This window comes from Battus philenor, unplaced genomic scaffold, assembly GCF_028537555.1.
Source record: "Battus philenor isolate CCGP_79_NKW_IND1 unplaced genomic scaffold, ilBatPhil1.0.hap1 SCAF_20, whole genome shotgun sequence".
Lineage (NCBI taxonomy): Eukaryota > Metazoa > Arthropoda > Insecta > Lepidoptera > Papilionidae > Battus > Battus philenor.
Genome location: NW_027181683.1, coordinates 1333636 through 1360299, shown reverse-complemented (window position 1 = coordinate 1360299; position 26664 = coordinate 1333636). Strand labels below are relative to the sequence as shown.

Here is a 26664-nt window from a genome sequence, read left to right as displayed (position 1 = left end):
CTGTAAATTTCTAACTGTAGTGAAGTTTAGTGTTACAAACTTAAAGTAAAAACACATGTTAATTAATAAAAAAAAACATGAATTTAAATTAAAACTACTCAATATAAAATTTTGTATCTGTTATGTAAAATATACGTAACATTAAATAAACATAAAATAAACTATAAATAAAATAACATAAGCAATAAGTCGATATTTATAGTGAGAAGGATGAACCTGATGCTTTAATAATAATCAACATTTGGCGTCAATTTTGTAAAGGTTAATTTTAAATTTTTTACTTCGTAGGTACTTTTATAAATAATGTGAATGTTTTGATATTATAAGATAGTATGATGTAAGTAAATAGGTACTATCAGTATATGTGTTGAGATCCACTATCGTGGACCCCCATTTTCATTTCATGGACCCCCAATTTTTTTTATTATAGTTGTCATAGACCCCTAGGGGTCACTGTTTTGGAGGATGTTTTGTGTGCCAAACATGTCAAATCTCGATTGGTCGATGTCATACCGCATTGGTTCTTCGCGACTTTTTTTGCCGATAACTCAACTCATGTCGTTCCGCAACCACCGTATTGTCTTAGTTTGACTCCGTGCGACTTTTGGCTATTCAGCAAACCTAAAAGGCTAATGCGAAGACGCCGTTTTGACACGATTGAGGAGATAAAAACCTATTCAAAGATCTTGAAGGCTACACCGGAAAAAGACCATTCCGATGGTTTCGTGGACTGGAAAAAGCGCATTATTTTGAATGAAATTAAATTGATTTAGAAGAATAAATAAATAATTTACATTTTGTTCACAGTGTCATTAATATACAATAATATAGATCCATTTGTTTTGAAAACAAAGACAATTGATTAAAAAAATAGTTTGAAATTTTTTATTACACTTTCATTATTTTACAAATAATACGTGAAAATAGAAAGTTTCTTGGATACTGCATGTATGCTGTTGTTTCTTCTAGCTCATGTCAGCGCATGCTTTTTGCTTTTTTCTGTAAAAGAAGACAGTTGTTTTATAATTTTGTGCAAGTAGAAGGTACATCATGGATTCTTATCGCTGAGCTACCACGCTTCAATATGTATATTGGTGAAAAAATAAAAATAAATTTTAGACGAATTTTTATTTTTATTTAATGACGGCAACATTTAAATTGGAAAAACGACGAATTTTTATAAGATCACAAAAAAAAAATTAAACGTGGCTTTAATATGACATGGATGTTAATACGTTACTATCGATATCGATTGAGAATAAGTCAACTCTCCCGATAATGTACAGGCCTTTACCTGGAAAAGCAAGGCATCTCCCAGAACTTCTGCCCCATGCCGTATTCTTCACCATCCTTGATGGTCTGCGGCATATCATAGCCCGTTGACTCCGGAAGACACATGCAAAGGCATCCACCCAAAATAGCGATCACTCCCAGGATCAATAGTGGAATCTCCGTCGCTATTGTCGCCTGGAAACAATAATAATTTTTTTATACACCACGCACAATTTGCGTCGTGTTTTTTTGTAACGTAACAACGCCGCAAAGTGAATTAAGATTTTCTATAGCATAGTAACAGCTTTGAAAGGATTTACGTTCGTATTTACCGATAATGCTCAAAAACTTAATGATAATATTGTAAAAAAATCGTTTTTAAAAATTCGAATTCTTACTGTATTTATAAATTAATTATTGTTTACTATCTGTATCTGCAGATTTTGTACTGCCAGAAGTTATTGGCCTGTCGCATGGAAATGAAAAATATAAATTATGTAACATGTTTAGGAATGAATATATATGATCGGAAATAGGCGTTAAAAGTTTTTGCGGACAATTGAGCTATTATAAATCAACCTGTATACTGACCAATTAATGTATGCACTAATACTAATTAGCAACAGATCTCACCATGTAGACGATGTAGGGTACGAGAATGGTAGCAACGTAGCCTGTCATGTGTATCAGAGCCAGACCCTGGGCCCTCACCACTGTCGGCAGCAGTTCAGCCGCGTACTGCATTCCGATGTTGTAAGAGATGTTCACGGAGAATCGACCCACTATGGCTAACGAAGCTGATGGGATACCTGTCAAGATCATCATACAATCAGACCATAGATGGTCACTGAAAGGCATCATAGAAACCGCTATGATGACCAGTATGGTATCGCATTCAGCGACTTTTGTGTATGTTGCCGATCCACCTAGTAGGGGAATCCCCTTCCCCCACGTATCTACGGGCTTATGATTGCCACTTGATAACCTTGTCGACTGCTGCCACGTCAGCAATCTTTCGAGTTCTGTAATTGATCTTGGTTTTTCTGATCTCTTCATTTATAATTCGATATGGATATTCAATAGTAAATCATCATGCAGTGGTAGCTCAGTGGTAGACTGCGATTTGCGACCATAGATCGCGGGTTCAATTCCCGGGACACGTTTTTATAATTCACTCTTTGTGTATTAATTATATAGGATTGCCACTGCTTACTGGCAAGTTTAGAGGATGGTTGGCAACGTCATCTGCGTACTGCCAAGCGTGGCAATTATGGTATATATTACTATAGATATTTTTGGGGGAGTTTTATTCCTTACAGTGAGCATTTATGGGCTGAGATGGCAACGATCGATTAAAAAGTAGTTTGTATGATTTTTTTTTATTCTTATCTTCGAATCAAAAATAAAATGTATTATTTATTTATGATCATCAACATAGAATACAATAATATTGATAAAAGTTTACATTGCTATTGTTTCATTTACAGTTGGACATAACATATTTTAGAGGTTTTTCATTTATTTAGATTTTTATATCCATTTACGGCAATTTGAAGTGATTAAACGTCATGGAAGGACTGCTAAACGATATCAGACAGGAACTGGAAAAAAATTTATTTCACCAAGCTAAGGAATATTTCATCTTTGAACTATAAGGTTTCATAACGCGTTTCGATTTGTGGCTACAAAAAACACAGCCAGTTTTTTGTGCTTTACTAGGAAGTAGAAGGTATGTAGTATAAAGTATACTATTATAAAATTATAATATACATATATATATATATAATAATTAATACTAGTTGTTGTATAATGTCTTATGTTGCAAGATATTTAAAGACATAACATCGGAATTTATCAGAAAATAGAGATAGATAATAAGATATATTTATAATATATATAAAATATATGTTATTGTTTACCTAGAGGAACAGTGGTGGCCAGTAGACTGAAGATTCCGCTGATCACCATGGATCCAAACGCCAGCCAGCGGCGCCCCACGCTACGAACACAAACACACAACATTATATATATATATATATATATATATATATATATATATATATAGCGGGTATTATCGACGAGTGACAACCCAAGCTTAGATAATTGATAAATAAAAATAAAATCATAATTAAACGTTAAGAAAATAAAAAAAAATACACAAAAGTAATCTGTGATTAATTGTAAAAAATAAGCAAATCAAAAATCAAACAGCATAAATCAAGCAAAGAAATGTGAAAATTTTGTTAATATTGAGAAACGAGGCAAAGGAAGTGAGGCGATGAATAAACGTAACCTAGTATGGATAAGAATGAAAGTAAACTGTGGAATGAAAGAAAAGGAAAGATTAAGTATGTGAAGAATGTTAGAAGAGTATAAAAATAAAAAGAGAGGAATGGGAAAAATTATTAAAAAATAAAATAAGACCTGTCCCAGACAAGAGGGAGGGTACAAGAGGTCTCCAATAGCCAGAAGGGGCCAGGGGTCCATAAAAAAGCTAAGATCCTTGTGGCTCTTGAGCATAGCCAATAGACCAGGCTTTAGAAATATATATCATCATCTCCTAGAAAAATTCCAAGCCTCACTGGTTGGATGTACGATTGTGACCTCCCTAATGATGCCTGAAGAAAGAAACAACGTTGCAGAACCGTATTTATAGGTATATATATCTATGTATAAAAGAGGTATATACCAATGTGCTGACTCATCATATATATGAAACCATAGAGTTTTAGACTAAATATTTTGTAGGTATATATATGTAAAGATATTTTATTTATTTATTTGATGTTGTCTTTCTCTATGTACAGCGCTTTCTAATTGATAAAGCAGCATGAAGGTTTTTGTTTACTCCATAGATGGCGCTAGAAGTAATGGCGGTCGATATGATTGATAAAACAGAAGAGGTTTTAAAACAATGAATGGATTGAATATAGTTTTAAGTTAATTAAGGTTTTTAAAAGTTAATTAGATTACTGACTTTAATTGTCGTTTTGTTGTTATACATGTAAGTTAGTGTAACTTATGTTAAACTGAGAAACTTTTTGTTTGTATGTGTTAAATTAAAACTTTGTTTAATAGAACAACGCTATTGTGTAAATTATATTTGTTAGTCGGAATTGGTAATGTTAAAATATAAAACTTACATATCCAAAGTCACTATAAGAAGTACATCAGCAGGAAATTCTGTGGCGGTAGCGACGGTGAATGTGAGGAATATATCAAGGCCCAGAGAGCCCACGTTCCTCACGTGGCCATCGAAAGCCATGGCGATGGACATCCAGATGAAAAGGAGCAGGATGCTGTGGCGACGAAGACGAGGGGTCCGGAAAAGGTCCAATACGGAGTAATTTTTAATTTCCTGTTCAGACTTAGCTATCTCTGATGCAGTGTCCTGTAATTTTTTAAAAATAATTAGTTAGTCATTAAAATTAATGAATTAAGGTTAGTATCCTTTCACGAAGGAATAATTGTTTTTAAAATTTCTTGATGAAACAAAGCACAGAACAGCACAGATGAAGCACAGAAATGTGATCTCTTTAGAGTTTTATTCTTGCGTATTCCGAATTCAACTTCAAACGCCATTTTGGACGCCATTAGTGAGATAGTCGACGCCATTGTGTTTCGTTTAAAATTGTAAATAGTATACGATTGTAAATTGTCTCTGTATACATACAATATACATAACATACATTATATCTGGCTTTCATTTTCCTCGTCATCAAAGAAGTAATAAATACGAATGGTTCTTCACCGCCACATACTAAACTATATGTGTTCAAATTAATTTCTTACTTTAAACTCTTTATATACAGATTCTGGAATTTTCCTCCTGTTAACCCTCTCGCATGTTCTCAGTATCTTGATTGCTTCGTCTATTCGTCCTTGGGAAATCAGCCATCTGTCAATGAAAGGGAGTTAAATTAAAAAAAAATATTTAAAAATTTCGAATGATTTTTTAACACACAACTTTGTTTACAAATCAAAGTAAAATAAATGATTTAAATGAAAAACTGTGGCTTCTAAAATAGTATATTGTGTAGCATCTGTTATTTATTGGTATTAATGTAAGTACCTTTTCCAAGTAAATATATATATATATATATATATATAAATATATATATATATGTATACATGTATGTATAAGTATTCTCTTATATGTATATATACATATAAATGTGTGTGTATGTGTGTCTATGTCTGTACAGTAATGTATGCATTTGTATGTATGTACATTCTAAACTGCCCTATCCTTCATGTCTCTCATCTCCATCCAAAGATTGTCTGGTAGAGATCACCTCGAGCGATAAGACCGCCTGTTGCACCTCCATATGGACAGTTTCTTTTTATTTTATTTTATTAATTGTCAAAAAAGTGCTAATAAATAAATAAGCTCATTGACTACGTCAGGGAGCTCGACTTGGACCTTTTATTAAATATATTGCTGAAATTGGACCCCGTCAAATTCTTGGATTATTCACAGAGAACTTCTGAGAGAGTTAAGCAATGGTTCTATAGGATCAATAATCAGGAATCAAGTTCAGAATACTTTGTGAAGGTCGTTGGAAGAAGATGAATCCTGGCTACTTCTTACTTGTTCAGCATTCCTATGACAGAAATAATGATAATAATAAATGCTGTTTATCAATAAATTAGCAGTTACCTGGCACTCTCGGGTACCACCCACGGCGTGAGTATGGACAGCACCAAAGGCACACTGGTGATGAGTGTGTAGACCTTCCAATCGGCAACACCAAGAGCTATCCAGGGCAACAGGCAGGCAGCGAATGTAAAGAACACAGCTATGGACATGTTGGCTACGAATGTCCGCCATTTCGGTCCAACGTACTCCACCACTGCGAACAGAGACTTAATATTAATATTATAATACTCAATATCGATACTATAATAATTGATATTATAACACTTAATATTTATACTATAATACTTAATATTTATGCTATAATACTTAATATTAATATTATAATAAACAATAATATTATATATACTATAACTAGCTAAGTTTTTAATTAACAAATGTAAGATAAGGGTTGATCGTAGAGGGGTGAAAATTTAGGTTTGTATGTATTTTTGTATGCTGTATCATAATAAAATAAGAATCAAAAAAATTGTCTAAAAAATTAAAAATAAAATTTAGGGGTGGACCACCCTTATCACTTAGGGGTATGGGAAATAGATAGTAGCCGATTCTAAGACCTACTGAATACGCATGTAAAATTTGGTAAAAATCGGTCAAGCCGTTTCGGAGGAGTTCAAGTTCGAACACCGTGACACGAGAACTTTATATATTATATTACATTTTACATTATACAAGCTGCTATGTCAGACACCTGTGAAAAGTTATTGGCCTGTCGTAAAATAATATGTATTTAAGAGTAAACACTTATTGATTTAAATATAAAAAGTTTACCATAATAAATGTTTTTTTTTTAAATTATGATATAGAATATCCAATGTAGATCAAAGAATTGTTCGTTCGAAGTGGTGGCCAACACACTACTACTTGGGACAGACTTCATTGGTAGCGTAATCGACTACTAGGTAGACCAATGATATAATAAAGTTCACAGGAAGTTGATGGATACGGGCAGGTGATCTTTTGGGGGAATCCTATACCTTGTAATGGACGTCTTTCGGCTGACCTGATGTTGATAATGCAAGGACATTTGACCTTACAGTTCTAGCAAACTTTATATGATCTAACACTCACCAACAATGTACATGATGATGAAACAGTTGTCATAAGCCAAGCCCACGAGGAATCTGCAGAGGCAGAAGGACCAGAAGCTGTTGGTGAATGCGGTCCCAACTCCGGCGAGGAATCCCGTCATGTTTGTACCTGGTGAGGAATAAATAATCAACGTTAATGTTACGTTAATTCTAATTCTTCGTGGAATTTTTAAACATTTCATTTGCATCTTCGCCGGCTGTCCTGTGTGTAGTCTTCGCTCTAATTCCAAGTTAGAGATGGAAGCAAAAAGAGAATTAGATAACATCGCCTCGCTGATGGGCGATGACCAACTGCGCCCATCGTTCTTCGATTATTGCAGAAAGGTACAGTATGCTAAAAGCAATATTCAGGAGTAGTACAGGCACGAGCAAGGCCCTAACGCAAGTAAATTAAGTAGTAAATATTGTAAGAAATAAAAATAAAAATGGTGGTAGCTAAAAATAAAAAATAGAAACAAATGAAAATTAATAAAAAATGAGTCAATACTATGATACCAAAATTTACTTGCGATTTAAACTGTGATCTAAGAGTGAAGATGATGAAAGGCAAATACGTAAGTGATGAAAAGATAGACATTGTGAAAAGCGAAAGAATTTGTGAAGAATAGAAGGAGAAAGAGAAATATTTTTAATATGTAACGTCCCTGTCCCATACGTGATAGTGGGAACGAATTAAAAGAAAACATTTCCTTTTTATAAGGAATAAGCATTGCTCCATCCATAAGATGAAAAGATGTCTAATGAATGCGGGCGGCTTTCAAGCTGTTCTATTAGAGATGTAGTGGGTAAGCCTAGAGATATAGATCTAGTAGAGAACATCCAATGCCTGTTTCAAATTGTATTGTACCTGTCATAATTGACCATCAGTCAAAACAATTTAGATTAAAAATGTAATCATGCTACAGCCTTTCCACTAAGTTTAATATATGAAGTTATACATACCTACTAATGCTGGTATCCTTCCATATTTATCAGCAATCCATCCAAAGAGTAAACCACCAACGATAGCGCCGCAAAAGAAGATTGACTGTGCCGTTGCACCATAGTTGTCTTTGTCGCACACCCACCCCAACTGTTGGTAAAAAAAATATTAACTATCTAACCCTTATGAAGTTTAAGTAAGAAAAGGATCAATATTTAGCCACTTCCGCACATGCAGTGGTAGTCGTGCAACAAAGTGCACCGTCCGCCAGCCCGCTGGTAAATGCGTATGTGGCAAACAATGCGAATGAGTAATTTGGTGGTGGTGGTTGTGTGGTTGTGTAGGATGGACTTCCGCAAAGTAACGCCTGAGTCCATTAAACCTTTTGAAGGTTGTACAATATTTTGCAAGCCATTGTATTTAACCTTTCAATGACAACTGTAACCCTATCGAGTTATATCGTATAGTTTCACAGAAGATACAAGATTCTAAAGACTGTGGACAACGGGTTGGTATTTTATTCATATTTCATTTTTTATTGAAATACAGAAAATAAACACTAATACAAAAATTGTGTGTTGTTGAATCAGTTTCAGTATCAATATCCGTGTATGTATTAGAATCAGCGAAAATGCTAACTGAAGTGTCATCTATGTAAATGACCGCGCAAAAATCCGAAACTAAAACCGCCGGGAACAAAGGGCGAATTTCACTATCGAGCCAGTCGGGGCTGACGGTGCAACATAAAAAGCTGCAGGTGGGATAATTTAGACAAAAATGTTATACGAGCTCTACTGTTTTTATATAAAATATATAAATATTTTATTAATAATCCTTACCTGTGAAGCAATGGTTTCATAGGGCACATCTGTGAAGTTGAATTCCCATTTATCCTGACATTTCCTAATCGGCCAACTCGGATCTGGTTGTTTCAGGCCACTCTTCAAGATCTTCCTCCAGTCTACGTCGTACACTTTACATCTGTCATATTTGTTCTCCTTCGTCATAGGAATCGCTAGGTGACGTCTGAAATAAAACATTTTTTTTACCTGATAAGATAAATTACTGGGATTTTAGAAGACGAACGGAGTATCAGATTGAAATTTTCCTTTGAGCATTTTTTTTTGTGGTCCCCGTTATTGGGGACCTCTCGTTCCCCTATCTTGTGTGGGACAGAGACTTTTTATTTCTCATAATTTATTCACATTTTTTATTATTATCATTCTTCTCTTTCATGTATCATATTATCTGTTGTACTGTTTCTTTCATTCTACAATTTTCTTTCCAGTCTTTCTCTTTCATTCCATTAGCCATACATCCATCCTCAACCATTACATTCTAGGTTTCCTTACTATTTTATTTTGCAACATTACATTTATTGTTCAAACCACAAATTTTCTTTATAATTATCATACTATATTATACTGCTTATTGCACTATTTTTGGTACTACTTTATTTATTTTATTTATATATTTTAGCGTTTGCTTTACTTTTTTATTCATATTCAAGTTTCCTTTGAGCATTAGTAGCCAAGTGGTAAAGACATACTTTCGATCGTAGGTCGATTCAATTCTTGGGATACAATATCATATAATTCAAACTTTGTGCATTAATTATATAGGATTTCCACTGCTGACAAACAAGTTTTCATAGGATCAGCAGAAGCGTTCTCTGCGCATCATACTACCAAACTGCGATCCATAATCCGCGTACCTAGCGTAGCGATTATAGTATATTCCCCCATAAATATATCCGGGGGGTGGTGGTACGGGGAGGACGAGGGGGACGAGGGGGACGAGGGGAGGGGGTAATAAGACCACTAGTAATTTAAGGAATGGGGGGCTCGGATCGGTAAAGGCAGTGTGGGATGTCCGCCCACAATGTGGATAAACTATTCTATCAAGGTCGCTGAAAAACGCTGGATGTAGTCTGCTTCCAAGTGTTCCATTGAAGATCGGTGGGGGAAACTTATGTACAGCAGTACAAGATAACGAAAAGAAAAGAAATGACTGAAAAAATATGTCATTTCCCTCCAACAAACAAAGGCCAACTGTAAGAAGACAGTGCGGCCAAGAACGTAATCTCTTTTTTATAATTAAAGAACTCAACATAAAATAGAGATTATCGTGGACTGTGCAAATATGAATCTCCTAGTTCTTTGACATGTCCCCGTAATGAGGACTCAATGGAACATCCTGTGTTGCTAGGAAAAGTGGAAGGAAATCGATCTCGTGGACGCTTTCAAACGAGATGGGCACATCATCAAAACTGTCACTATAAGACAGCAAATAAATGACCTCAGCCAAAAACTTTTTTGAATTCTTCGCAAGGTGTTATAGTTGTAAGGAAGAAGCGGGTAGATTTTCCACAACAACACATTTTTTTAATAATTTAAAAATACAGATTTATATATGTTATATACTATCAGATATAGCCTAAATGAAATCGAAATAATCAAGCGACACCATTACCAAGGATTCTTGTAGTTCAAATATTCTTTTTGTTAAATCAAAAGCCTTTTCTGTGAACTTACTTTCAATATAAATATCGTAAATTCTAAATATTGATTTTATAGATAGTAATTTTGATTTTTGAACACTGGGCTACATGACGACAGTTAGAAAGAGTAGTGTAGAGTAGTGTGGGCATCAGGACCGACCGTAGAATGACCCAGAATACTGACAGAAGTGCATGAATGTGAAGGAGACTTATGAAGGAAGTTTTGTGAAAGTAATTAAAACTCTGGTAAGTTTATTATGTTTTTCTAGATCAGAATGCGTTTGAAACTCTCTTAGCATTATAACTTGATGTTGTCTTTAAAGAAGATCTATTTAGTCGCTAAAAACAATAAAGAAGATTAATTCATTCACAAGTTGCTCCTTTATAAAATCTCATTGTATCAGAACCTTTACCATCATTTGGCTAAAACAATGGTAATTGTGATCTCTGCTTACCGTTCCTCCACCGTCAGGTTCATCAGCTCCGGGACGTAACACCAGTGTTGTTCTGGCACCACCGTCATGAATATCTGCGCGAAGTAGACGAAAGCGAAGAAGAAGCCGAACGGTATCATCAGGAGGAACAGGATCCTTTGGTACCAGCCGAAGTCACCGATGTAAGGGAACAGGTCGTCCAAATCCTTAAGTTGGCTGCGAGTCGCTTGCGGGGCGACTGCTATGAACATAATAACATTAAAACATTTATTATAACATATATATAATTAAGTAATATAGTTGGTTGTTTAGTAAAAATATAATATACTTAAATTATATAGTTATATTAAAATTTATTTACATAAAGCAAGTTTAAAATTTAAAAGGAAGTTTAAAATTTTCGATACAAGATGTCGCTGGCGGTGCTTAAGTACAAGATGGCGCCGGTAGATGGCGTTAGCTAACTATATAGCGTACAGTTTTATTTAAATAGTTTTAGAGTTCCATAACTTTGTGCGTAAATAAATAATGTCCATGCCTTTTTCCAAAACAAGCGACTTACCATTTGTTATGTAAAAATATCGATTTTAAAGATCGATGCTATAAACACAACGAATTTCGCTTACCTTTTATTTGTCTATATTTACTTATAGCAATTCTTACAAAAAAGATGAATGAATTCAAAAATCGTCATGTTATGGCGTGTCCAAGGGAAATATGTATGTTATTAATTGTTTTATAAGTGTATTAAAAAACTCACGTAGTTGGTTAGCAAAGTAAACATAATACACAATTTATTAAAATACCAAAAAATATATCATAGACTTGCTTGACTATGGTACCGTCGTTTCGTAAGTCAACAGAACATATTTGAACTTCAAACAGATTTAGCGACTAACGCCATCTATATATTTTTTAGAAAACTATTCTTAATAATAAGCTATGAAATGAAAATGTAATTATTTTAAACATACATCATAGATCCCTCGAAACTATATATATATGTTAATTCGATATAGTATATATTATTTACACAGCGCGTATCTATATTGATCGCCTTACCTTCGGTCGTAAGTTCCAATGCCAGGTTGTCGAGGCCAATGCCCCTGACCTTGGTCTCCTTTTCATGTGATTCCATTCTGGAATAAAGTTTTTCCCTTAAAAGACACTTTTTCCGACGTGTTTCTGGTTACGTGAACGTCAACCTCGATTCGCTGAACTGAAACAAAATGATTTTTCAATTAAAACAAAATCATACCATAATAGCATGATAGCAAGAAGGTTCTACAGGATGGTTGGTGATATATGTAGCAGCTTTAAAATAGGAGTATAATTATAGCCCATTTGTTGTCAATTAATGATATAATGTTTTTAAAAATAAATGGTTTCAGAAATAATAAATGGCGTATTATAGTTAAAAATGCGTATTCTAAATTCTAATCACTGCACATTAAAATTAATCATTCTGCCTGTCTCTGGAATGCATATACTGCGGTTATTGGCCTGTATCATTCAAATAAAGTTCCAGATTGATCATTTGGTACAGGATGATTTGAAATATATATGCTTTAATCACATTTAAGTTACGTAAACACATTATATAATAAATACATTGAAAAAACTTTTAAGTTAAACGGTTTTTTGATACCCATATTGTGGTGGTTGTGGAAAAATATGTACCTGGTCCGCCATATTGGAACGGCGTCCATCTTGAATTTTAAATTTTGACATAATCATCGTGTTTTACTAGTGTAGCCCTTTTCATTTGATAACCATATTGAGGGGGTTAAGGAAAAATATGTTATCCGCCATTTTGTATCGGCGGCCATCTTAGATTTATAATGTTATTGATTTTATTATATTGTATTGTCATCTAAATTAAATGTGTGTTCCGAAATTTTGGTAATTTCGGATCAATCTGACAACGGGAAGGTGCTTAAATTTCAATTTCTAATTTTGACCCAAATAAACAAATTCCGTACGGGTCGAACTAAATAAAACCGTTTAATAAGAGTTACATAAAACCATCAATTAATCCATTTTTAAATTGTTTTGACAGCCATTCTAAGTGTGTCAACTTTGAACTGAATATATTTAGATAAAACTAGAACATATTTAAGTATTTTGCGGGCTTAAAATGCAATTTCGACTCTTCTGAAATATTTGTGGAAGCAGGAATCGAAACATTTAAAGCGATTCACAGCGACCGTTACGGATCTTTTAAGTCAAGATACTATATGGGTGTGAACTTCATTGCCATTGTTTTGCAATGGATAAAGACTTCCGACATGTTGTATATGATAATTGTGACCTTGATTCATGGAATAGATGAACGTGTACAAAATACGCTAATAAGACAAGAAACCTATATATGGTAGGTTACGCTAACCATTTACAAGTGTACAACAGTTTGATTTGTTAACTATACAAGACAATTGTCAGGCTGGTATGATGTCATGGCACGCGGGTATTGACTGATCAAACAAGTTTTAATAGTTTTGGTTCATTCCTGTACCTAAATTTATAAATAGCATCATGGCTTCAACTGGAAATGACCAGCGTAATCATGCTGTTCTTCTACGTTTATTATTTTAGACTTGGGTAGCTCGGGAACTAAAGACAAGATAGATATATATCTTTGCAAAAGATATAATCACTCTGAATTTTAATATCTTTATACTTAAGACTCAATTTTCGTTATAACCGCTCGTTCAGAGTTAAAAGAGATGGGCTTATGTAGTAATTTACACGTGAAATAGAGAGACGGATAACTATGGCATGTTTATATTAAAAACGTGAACTACATATTTTTGGAACACCACACGCGAAGGTTTTTAGGGTTTAGCTTTTTTGTGCTCTATAACAAAGAAATATAATGTTAATTTTAACAAATGCACATATAAATATATTATATATATATATGCATATATATACGCATATATATATATATATATATATATGTATATATAGTTTTAGCTGCCTTATTATCTCTCTGAGCCGTACTGAGCTAAAGGAGTTAAAGATATAAATGACATAGTGTCGCATCTAGAAACACTGAACCTAAGCATACGCAATGACTGTTTGAGAATAGAAAAAAAAGGCATAATTTGATTTTTTTAATTTTAAATAATTTCTCATAAATTAACGAATTCATTTAGTATGAAAAGTAGATAACTAACAAAAGTTAAAAAAAATATTTTAGGCACAAGACTGAATATTCCGTTACCTTTGCTTTTTTTAATTTTTGGCGCTCTTTTTTGACAGATGGCGATAGGGAGTTGTCAAAATTGTGTTAGTCAAAATGTCATCTAGTTATTTTTCAATTATAGTTTGAATCTCGCCTTTCCAAGTATATATAAATAGGATGACGAAAAAACGGAAGCATGAAATACATTTTAAAAATAATCTGTTTACAATGACTTAGTTTTTAATTCAGTTGGCAGCAATCAATAAAGAACTTTATTTTCATATTTTAATTGAGATAACTTTAAGAAACGCTTAAGAAATTTTATACGATTGATAAAGCAAAAGTATAATTATGACATCAGTTGATTCAATCTGTTAGGATTATGCCGGTCTCATAAAAATAATAGGTTTTTAATATTATCATACAAATTTCGGAAATGTTATGCATTTCAGGAATCAGCATTCAATTTCTACAACGGAAGTGCCAAACTCAAATACAGTATCCGGCGATAAATATTGCACATCGACCATTGGAAAGAGACGATCGGCTAATTTCGTAGAGACAAAACTGACTGACAAAGAGATTGACAAAACGTCACATAGGTAGCGTGGGACAAAGATAGTGCTCCACGAAGCCGATATTAGCCGATTGCCTCTTTTCAAAAGTCGATGTGCAATATTTATCGCCGCGTACTTCAGTAACTAGGGCCAAATAAACAGTTTAATATTACATGTTCCGAAAAAAATATCAATGTTCAAAGTTATAAATAACATTGTAATGTACATTGTAATTACATATGTAAAGTTAAGTTCTATTTGGAGAGAAATTTTATTGCGAGAGAGAGAGAGACATATAAAGGTTGTCCCATAAATCAACGTCAAGCTGAAATTGAATGATAGGTTAAATGTTTTTTTTTTCTAAACGGTTCCTGCTCATAAAAAATCTTAATATCAATAGAAGTTCTAAAGTTATAACTCAAGTATATATACTTTTAACTTGCGTTAATACAATCATGTTCAAGCCGACACATGAGTCACCTTCTATTGACCGACCGGTCGTTTTTCGTGCTTGAAAAACGAACGAAATTGGACCTGAGGCAAAACACTCTCTATATTTTATAAAAAAATGACATATCATAAATATTAATTGGGTCGCTTGCGACCCGCGGGCCTCGAGTTTGACACCCCTGTTGTATAAAGTACATATCTTATTTATCAGTAATGCCTTATTTGCGTAAAACGTTGTATTACCTATTCGCTTACAATAAAGCGTGTGTGTCTAAGTTATATAGATAAAAAAGTAAGATATGCAAATAAATAATTAAATATAATTTGTTGGATGTTTTCAACAAAATAAAACGAAAGTATACCAAGGAAATTAGTAATCGGTTTATTTATATGACGAACAACTAATTAATCGAAAACCGGATAATGCCGTACCGGTTGTATGCTCTACATCCAGTTATATCGGTACGTACCGGATATTAAAATATGATGTCAACATTGAAGTGTTTATTTTTAATTAATTATACAAGTGATACAATATATCAAGGAAAAAAATGTAGTTTTACAGTTGTCCCATAAATTAACGTCGAAATCGTGTATTGAAAAAAATTATTCCATTTAAGATAGCTAAATGAACACACCAGGTCATGTTATTTCTGCAACTATGGCAACAAATATATACTTATATAATATTTTCTCATTTAAATGTAATAGTGAATAATCCTTCCATAACGATAGACAAAAATATTACACGAATTGAGTTTAAAATTGTATCTATATCCAATTTTAACAATAAAGGTACAAAAGAATTAGTACAATAATATTTAAAATATGTTACTAGTTGCATTGTCGTTTATCAAACTAACCAACGCCATTAGTCATAGCCATTATTAGTAATTAAAATTTATCAGCAAATTTGTGCACCGTTCGTATTGCTCCGAAACATCATGCAAAACCACTGCAGTGTTTAAAGATGAACGACGAATCTTTGTCCAATGAGTTTTACCGGTGATGACGTATAAATCCGAGACGTGATCACCATGAACATCATAAGAAGGTTTAAGTAAGGAAAGGACCAATATTTAGCCACTTCCGCACATGCAGTGGTAGTCGTGCAATAAAATGCACCGCCCGCCAGCCCGCTGATAAATGCGTATGCGGCAAACAATGCGAATCACATAACCGCCACCGCCAAATCACTCAACAGTGATCAGTGGTAGTCCCACTGCATATGCGGAAGTGGCTAAATATTGGTCCTTTTCTTACTTAAAATGGACTTCCGCAAAATAACGCCTGATTCTATTAAATAATTGATTAACAATAAACATCTGACAAAACTGAGTCATACGATTAGAAAGATACATGCGTATTATATTTACGCTTGTGTCGAAAAATCTATGCAAAATTTCTCATTACATATTTCAAGTGTATATGGTTTTCCTATGTTATATTGTTTATTTTTAATTTGAATTAAAATTTGTATGTTTACTTAATTTAATGTTTATTAATAATAAAGCTAGTGTGACATTATGTGCGACTTATAAAAAATATTAAAATTTAAATAGGGACAGTGATCAAAAAGGTTGATTACCCCTGTTCTAACGTGTTATTTAGCGTGATGGAATATTTTATTTTTTAATGTTATATAAAATTAACATTCGAATTATTTATTATACATTTATTTGTTATCTATTTATGTTATACTATTTTAAACGAAGCCTTAGTTTCACCAGGAAACCTCAACCTGTTGTTCCAGGCCAGTACATCCTTAATGATCTCCTGCAAAACGCTAAGGTCTAACTTCTTCTCCAGACAGACATAATTCATATCGTATGTATTATCGCAAATTAGTTTTTAATTTTAACATTTAGAAAGGTCAAAAATTATCAAGCGACATGCAAATCTGAATGCCTTTAATTGAGTACGTGATAAAATGGGTCGGCCATTTTGACAGTAGACGTGCTTTTTACCAAATGAGGTCAGCTAGATAAGATTAATAACTAAAAGCGAAATTACAATTCAATTATATAACAAATATGTTTTCTTGTCTTATATAAGAATTATAATTTTGTACATTTAAAAATAAATAATATATGGTAATGTTTTTTAATAGTGCTGTTGAAGTTTTTCCGGCACGGAAACTCGTGATGTAAATTTGGAAATCCTTCGAAAGAATTCGACTGTCCTTGCGATTTATTTATAGACATTACAAATAGAAACCTTATTAGACTTTCCATTAGGATCTTCTACTATCAATGTATTGATATATATATATATATATATATATATATATATATATATATATATATAGATATATATAAAATTCTCGTGTCACGGTGTTCGAACTTGAACTCCTCCGAAACGGCTTGACCGATTTTAACCAAATTTTACATGCGTATTCAGTATGTCTGAGAATCGGCTACTATCTATTTTCCATACCCCTAAGTGATAAGGGTGGTCCACCCCTAAATTTTATTTTTAATTTTTTAGACAATTTTTTTGGTTTTTATTTTATTATGATACAGCATACAAAAATACATACAAACCTAAATTTTCACCCATCTACGATCAACCCTTATCTTACATTTGTTAATTAAAAACTTTAATTTTTTTTGCAAAACAACGTTTGCGGGATCAGCTAGTACATATATAGATATTTTCTGCGTAATTTGTAATACACCAAGATAGGGGCATATTAACACATGATTTTTGCATTTAAAATACGAAAAGCACATGATTATTGAATACGAGAAGTCAAGCATCACGTCAACTCAGATATTGGTGGTCTATTACCGCTTGATGGTAAAATCTGAAATACTATAGGATAAACAAACTTGTTTTGACGATCTTACTCGCGGTGTTATTTTTTTCTCTATACAATCCCTGGATAGCTGATAGAGGTGTAATGAAGAATAGAGGGAACTATACCAGGGAATTCTGTACGAGATCAGAAACGTGGAGATCCATAGACTAAGGAAAGTAATAGATATAGCTAAAAGGGTTGGTTGAAGTAGCAGTCACCAGCAGCTATGGCAAAAAAATGATGGCAGCTGTGGCCTTAAAATCTGGAGTGGCGAATACGAATCGGCAAGGGACAACTGAACCTTAGCTTAAATGATGAAAGTGAAGAAAATTTCTAACATGCTTAATATATCATACGTTGTTTTATCTACATTTGTCATAGCGTAATTAGAAGAAAAGAGAAAAAGAAGTTAACCCTGAGTGGTGTTTAAATCAAAGCAGGAGTCAGGGTCACTAACGCAGTATATCGAAATGAAAAGGAGACAGCTGTTCAAATTCAGAGGTAGTTGTTCCACGTTGAGAGGAAAATGACCAGAGGGAGAACAATTATCATTAATAAGTTGGCAAATGTTTAATGTAAACAATTTCCTTTTTTGTTAAAAAAATAACTTTAAATTAATGTATTTTAGTAAATAAGGTTGTATTTAGGCGATCGTTTGAGTAAATGTTGTATTTTATTACAATATGTCCATTGCTAATTGAGTTTATATGTAAAATCGCTTCGAATAAAGTTATAACTCTGATATATTTTACAATAATTATTATTTTTCTATTGAAATATAATAAGCCATTAATAATAACTTATTTTAATATGTAGTCATTCAAATTTGGAAGTTACTTTTTATTACTATATTACGCTATTTATTATTAATTTTGATTTTTTTTGATCTAAAAATTCACATCTTTAAAACATTTACACTTATGACCAATCAACCTGTATGAACTACATTCAAGTGTAAATAAACATATGTAAATAAAGCATTGTTTTATTTGATATGTGGATATTTAGTTTTTTTTTAAGAAAAAAAAAAACAAAGTAAAGAAAAAAAAATATTTTTAATTTATCGTTTCATTACCAATTTACTTTTGAATATAAATTCATAGTACATTAATAATAATGCAGATTATTCATATAAATCTACTAAATTATTTTTTGCGGCTATTTTTAACCCAATATATCTATTTATCTATCTTATTTCGTTTAGTTTTTATAAGCAAGCCATGTTGTTATTTCATATGTTGTGTGTAGTATATAAATAATTTAAATAATATAATTATTCATATCTTTAATAATGATTTTTATGTCCGTTTATTTCTGGGATAAGATCATTTTAACATATTTCACAGTGATCTCATTATACAGGCTGATTTATAATAGATTTAAAAACTCTCAATCGTTTTTCTGACAAGTTTTAAGAGACAAATAGTAAAATATAATTAATTTTAGTACAATAATTCTAGATTTGAAATTATTACGATATATATAATTTTAGAAAATTAATTGTTTATGGTAAATGATCTATATATTCGTTACTTAAAAATTATTTACATCTAACACGAATAAATATTTATAATAAACTTTTATATACTATATTTAACAGTCAGAAAATTACTGCATTACAAAAGTTAGGTTATAAAATGGAATTTTAAATACACAACAAATATGTACCGATATAATTTATAAATGAATAATTAAAATAAATTTGTAATTTTAATCGATCATTAAACACTTACCGAGATATATAATAGTTTGCACCAAAGACGCTATGGAAGATGGTAACAGAGTTAATTTTGAAAAACGTGTGTTCAACACGCCGGCTTGTGTGGTACTGACTAACAACAAGCTGCCAATTCTTTTTTGTACCAAACGCGTGCGGTTTAAACTCATATGTATTGACTCAATGATTTACATGTAATTAAAACTGTAGTTATCTTTATTTACTACGTCATTGTATGTTTTTTGTTGCGTTCAAATAATTAGGTTAGAAAAATTTTTATCTTACATGTCTAATTTATTTTGATTTTAATTTAAAGTTGAGAAAAGAAATGCGTATATTTTATAGATTACTAGCTGATCCCGCAAACGTTGTTTTGCAAAAAAAAAATTAAAGTTTTTAATTAACAAATGTAAGATAAGGGTTGATCGTAGAGGGGTGAAAATTTAGGTTTGTATGTATTTTTGTATGCTGTATCATAATAAAATAAAAACAAAAAAAATTGTCTAAAAAATTAAAAATTAAATTTAGGGGTGGACCACCCTTATCACTTAGGGGTATGGATTATAGATAGTAGCCGATTCTCAGACATACTGAATACGCATGTAAAATTTGGTAAAAATCGGTCAAGTCGTTTCGGAGGAGTTCAAGTTCGAACACCGTGACACGAGAATTTTATATATTAGATTTCTTATTTTCAGTATGTATACGCCTACTGTAAGGTATACGCTTCTCCTATCTAGTGGGGCCTTACCAGGCCTTGGTGATGTTGATTCTTCTGCGGGTTTTCTCTTAAAGATTTCGCGGCGAAAATCTGAACTTAGACTTCTTTTCCATTGCTCCAGGTGATCTTGGATCTACTCAATAGTTCCATGATAAAAGACCACGATACGTAACATAAAAGATGAAGCCTTCTATATATACTATGTTTTTTACTATGCCTAAGCGTTGTAATGACGGAGCGCTATCCGTATTATATCGATCAAAGCCTCAATGAGTTTTCTAGTTCTAGTTAAATAAAGGTGTAGTAAACATTTTATTTTTGTGATCATATTATTATATAATAGATCAGCTACATTATTCATGATAGGCAGTTTCCATTTCTAAGTCGTTATTTAGATATTATATATATATATATATATTTATACATATACATACATATATACATACATATATATATATATATATATATATATATATATATATACATACTTAATAAAAGAAATATTTCCAGAAAATTTCAAGTTCCTGAGCCTTATGGTTCTAGAGATATAGTGATGAGTCAGTACATATATGGAAATCTCAAATATACATGTAGATATAAGTATTTTCTTTGATGGTGCAAAGAAGCAACTAAGTTCGTACTCGGCACAGGATTATTATTGATTAATTAAAAATGTACACATTGCACATATCAGCTGAGTAGTGGTAGCATAGCGGTAGAGGACAGACTCGCGACTGTAGGTAGTCAGTTCGATTTCTGGGATCTTATATAATTTACATTTTGTTCATTAATTATATAGGAATGGCACTGCTTATGAAAAAAATTCCAGAGGATGGGCATGTTGTATGCTGTATATCATACCGCACTGCGATCGCCAATCCACCTGCCACTATAGATATCCTTTCGCAGGCTTTAAGGCATAGGTGCCTGTGAGCTGAAATGTCGACACAACTTTACAAAACTTTAAAGCGATTTACAAGAAAACTGAACGAAATTGGTTGAAACAAATATGGACGCGCAACAAAATTTGTAATATGTCATGGCGTCTGATTACTCGACGAATCATGAAATCAGTTACGGACTTCAATTCTCTGTTATAGTATCTTTGCTACTTAATTTTGTCGGATAATATTATCTATTTATTTCATAAAAAGTTTCAATTTGCTTTTGATATTATTCATAATGTATCAAAATTGACATTTCAATTTATTTACACAAGTATCTAAACTTATAAAGTACACTATATTTTTACGGAGATAATACATCCATCTTCTTATTGCAATATTTTTATTATCTATGGTCAAATGAGAAAAATTAATATGTTTATCTTTGACGTTCCTTATCGCTGGCTGGAAACAATACTATTTAGAAATAAATCATTCTAGCGCGTTTGAATTAAAATTCGAACGCCGGTTTGCATTCGGAAGCTATCAGTGATGTGATCGCTGCTATTGCATTTGAGATGATTTTGAAGAACAAAAACATGCGCAGATGCGCCTCGTTTTTTTAATGCTTTCTTGCCCGCATTTTATCACCACCAACACACCTGATGAAAATCGTTTAGAGTTTACCGGAATATAATTGACAGAAATACATTGACCATTATAAAGCTTATACATATATAACAAAACCATCATTCTGTATAATTAAAGTCTAGTCTGAATTGACTCTAGATGTCATATGCCAAGATTAACTAATACACTAGATTGTCGGATACGTAGCTAGCTTAACCTTTGTCCTTGGCCATGTGCTTTTATTAGTTGTAAGAGACTCCACAGCTTTTTGTCCAATGCATCAAATGCCAATTTTCAGTAATGTCATAAAGGTTCTATTCACCATATACGTTCGAACTAATTTGAACTGAAAACGTAGGGTTGTAGAGGCGATTATTCTTCGTGCATTTATATATACAGGAGACCCTAATTGTTGCACATAGTGCGATGAACAATTAAAGTTTAATTGAAATGTACAAGCGACGTCGTTTATGTTACAGAGCGAAGAAAGATGTAGAGGTGTCAGAGATGTTATATACAAAAAAATATTGGTAAGACTTCTATGATTTTCTTAGAGCGCTTCTTTATTATGGAAGGAAAGCTTGTCATTATATTGTTACAAAGCACGAGTTACAGAACCCTCTAAACTATAAATACGGAACCCTGGGATTAAGAAGTGCCTTAAACACGTGCGACCTTGAAGTTATTTATAAATTTTTGTGTACGGTTCTCGAAAATTCTAACCGAGTACTATCTCGAACTTACTAGAACCTTATCCGTAGTATAAATAGGTGTACTCCCCATGTCGACAGTTTAGTGTTGTTTTTCGAGTTACAAGATTAAAATTTAAGATCAGTGATACAAAAGTGACTATTTGGTAAGTTATTTGGTCAGTAATTTATTAAGCGATTTGGAAGTGTAGTTTAGACTAAACGAAATTATAATTTGTGTTAAAGTAGGGTGACCATCTGATTTGTGAATAAAGGACTCATTGTGAAGCAGTGGTGTTTCATTTCAAGTCCAAACCCACAGTACGTAACAATGTCTATAATACAATCGCCTAAATTTACGACATGAAAGAGACCACCGGAAACAAAAGTCGAATTATGTGAACGAGCCAATCGGGGCTGACGGCGAGACATCAAAGAGGTGTAGGTGTGATTTTAAAAGCAATAAATTGATTTGAAAGGCAGTGAGTTAAAATAAAATACGGACTGTAGAATAGGTTCATGTTTCAGGTGGCTTTATTGTTCCTTGCACTAACGTAGGTCTATAAATAACCTATCTGCGGTATTTAGTCTTCGAAAAAACCGGCAGTTTTTTCACATCTCGGGACGACACGAGAGGCGAGGCTTTGGCGATCAGCGATAGTTGGCACATGGTGCTTTATAGTTCGTAGTGAAACACTAAGGTTGTAAGGTTGTTCGAGGAACAACGAAATTGTACCTGGGTTGTCAGTATTCGTAAATTGATATTTTTAATTTCGGAATAAATTCATCCTTTAAATACAAATTGCGTTCTTTTGACACATTACAATATTTAAAATAATCTCCTTAGAGACGAAAACTTTAGAAAGTTTGTAACTTTTGTTTCTTAATATGTATATAAAAATACACTCTAAATGGGATAAAAAAAAAACAAATTGACAAACGAAGTTTTCTATTGTTCACGGTTTCATTTTTGTATGTGTCAAAATTGTTAAACCAAAATCAGAATTCTCGCTAGGTATAAATAAAAAATATCTGGAACTGACAAATAGGTAGTGATTAGAAAGCGGAAAGGCGTGGGTAAGTCTCCCACTGGACATAATGTACCTACGTCATAGCAAGTTCTAGAAATCGCAGATCCAGTCATCGTGGTGATTTATGCCATGAAGTGGACGTCATCAGCATACATGATGGTGATGATTACGAAGCCAGTTAGATTTATTAAAAAAAAATAATCATATGACATGTCTAATACATTGAATAGTCTATGGTATTGCTAAATCAATGGTTGTTACATGATCTGTTTGACCAAGCGGCTTGTGCAGCACTAATATCGACCAGAAACTTATGTCATGTATACCGAAGCTATAAGACTTATATAACATTACCTTTGAAGAGAATCGAGGAGTTTAAAATTCCTTTTTTTTTCTTATCAGCTGACAGACGATCACTGCAAGGCATAAGACTACGGCAATCTTTATTAATAATTACGATATGAAATAAAAAAATAGGTAGGTAGATTACCCATCATCATTTCATCACCCCTACCGAATAAAATGATAAGTCCGAAAATGCAACTTTTCAGAAGAGACAAAAAACTATTTGTTGTTACTCGTATATCTCAAAAATTTTGGCTACAAAAGCAGTGAAATTATTTATAAGAACATAGTTTTATGTATTATTAGCATGCCGAATAGAAGTACAGTTTTCAAATATTTCGTATAATATTTTTAATCTTGTTTGTACTTTACCTTGTTTATTTAGACAAAAAAAATCACTTTGCCTATATTCACCATTTTAGCCGAAAAAAAAAAATTATTTAAAAAAAAAATTCGGCGCCATTTTTAAATTTATAAAACCGCTAAAAAAGATAAATGAAAGTTATCTGTGTAAGTATCGTCCCACTGCTGGGCATAAAATATCTATGCTAGATTTCTTAACCAATGTCATAAACCTTAACATTTGATCGGTAACCGTAAGAAGAATTTTAGAGATCTATTAACCTCGTCCTCCATTACCTATAGCGTCTTGACTTTGCCTAACTCTGCCATTTTTAGCCAGAAAATTATGATAAAAATTGACAAGATGTATTGGGATTTTTCCCGGACGCCGTCGCGACCTATCGCACGCTCCACAGCATGGAGGTGGACGCGGTCTTGGTCCAGATTTTCACGGGGCACGGGAGCTCAAGGAGGATCCCTCGTGCTTCTGTGAACCGGGCGTGGACCAGACCGTGATCCACCTGGTAGCCAAATGCCCCGCATTTGGAGGGCACCGAATCGACACCGAGTGTCAGGGAAAAAGATTGAGGAGGCGACCATCGCCTCCACCACGATTGAAGAAGGAAGAGAATCCTTCGTCAAGTTCTGAAGGTTGATGGCAAAAATTGTAATAAATAAAACAGGCAAGAAAAAATGTGGAATAGAATTACTTATATTAGGAAAAGTGAAAATGTAAGAAACAATAATACTGTGATCGTGATATTAAAAAACTGTGATATATATATAAGAGGAAAATGAAAATAAAATCTGTGATATTGTAAATAGTAATAAGACCTTACAGCGGTGATTAAGGAAGGATGAAAGGTTTAAAGAGCGGAAGGGAAATATAGAATGAATTATGGAATGAAAAAGACAGAAAGATAGAGAATAAAAATAATAAATAAAAGTGAAAAATTTAACATAGAAAATAAAATCCCTGTTCCCACATAAATAAGTATGGAACGATAGATCCCAAAAAACGGAGTTCAAAAAGAAAATTTAGTCTTCAAAAAATCCTTCATGGGTCTAAGTGTACGCATATATAATAAATTTCCACAAGATATCTTATACCTTCCGTTTCTTAGTTTTAAATCTTAAATTAAAAGTATATATAATATAAATGTATATACATAAGTAGGGGTGGAACTAGACGTCCCAAAAATGTATAGAAACATGTAGATTGCAAATATTTTAAAAGCTCTTTTTATTCGACGTTGCGGCGATGTGTTATTTGTTCTTTATTTAAAAATATAAGTGTTTTAATTAATCACTCTATAATAATATAATTATATTTACACTAATCAAAATAGATATAATTCATTGTCATTTTGCGACACATTGTCTCTTTACTGTCGCGAGCATTTGTTTAATTTGAAGTTAACAAACATGGTGGGTTTTAGCCGGATTCATTTAGTTATCACCAGATGACGTAAATAGAATGTTTATTATTTGTTTTATTATTATCTGTGCTGTATAATTCTAAATATCTAGTTGCCATCTTGCGGGACTGTCATGGATTTTATGACATATTCAAGGTTGTGTGATGTGCGGTGTTCACATACTTGATTTTAAATTAAAATTAATATATTTAATGGAATCAGGCGTTATTTTGCGGAAGTCCATCCTAAGTAAGAAAAGGACTAATATTTAGCCACTTCCGCACATGCAGTGGTAGTCGCACGATTAGTGTCAAACACAGAGTCAATTCAAAAATTGAAGACTCCATTGTTTGGCACTAATCTGCCCCGTGGAGGGGTGAAACACGGGTTGAGTGATTTAACGGTGGTAGTTGTGTAGTTCGCATTGTTTGCCGCATACGCATTTATCAGCGGACTGGCGGCTGGTGCACTTTGTTGCACGACTACCAATGCATGTGCGGAAGTGGCTAAATATTGGTCCTTTTCTCACTTAAAATTCATATTTTTTCTAATATTAAAGTAATGATTTTTGAAAAATAGTAGACTTGGGAAACTCTAGATTATTTGGATGGGATCAAAATTTATTGTATTTTATACAGGATGATTTTTAATTCTCTCATGTCTTTTCTGCTCTACCGGTTTGATTCGTATATTCTTCTTTTTTTCAATTGATGAACGCCCACTGGAAAACTTAGATATCTCCCAAATATACCTTTTGGAGAATATATTATAATGTTAAGTGCAGGCGGTCAACGCGGTGTGGTGTGTCATAATATTTCGCAAAGAACGCTGTTGTATATCATCTGAAAACTTGTTTGTAGGCAGTGGCAATCCTATAGAATTCACAAAGTGTAAATTTATAAGATTGTATCCGCGGAATCGAACCCGCGAGTAATAATTGCAAATGTTAGTTACAGGCTACCACTGTTTACAATAAAATTATTGAAATTTAACTTATGAAAGTAACCACACAAATAA

The 26664-nt window shown here is 32.8% G+C and overlaps 1 protein-coding gene across 1 annotated transcript; it reads right to left on the bottom strand.

Annotated features, from left to right (window-relative positions):
* Positions 1–916: 916 nt before the first annotated feature.
* LOC137922772 (carcinine transporter-like) lies at positions 917–19693 on the bottom strand. Its single transcript, XM_068765834.1, has 13 exons — positions 19604–19693; positions 11939–12095; positions 10898–11117; positions 8782–8968; positions 7963–8092; positions 7001–7129; positions 5933–6125; positions 5065–5170; positions 4416–4663; positions 3192–3271; positions 1906–2081; positions 1295–1467; positions 917–999 (listed from the first exon to the last, which is right to left on the bottom strand). Exons 2-13 carry the CDS (start codon positions 12012–12014, stop codon positions 966–968), a joined length of 1752 nt encoding a protein of 583 aa, XP_068621935.1. The 5' UTR covers positions 12015–12095; positions 19604–19693; the 3' UTR covers positions 917–965.
* Positions 19694–26664: the final 6971 nt, after the last annotated feature.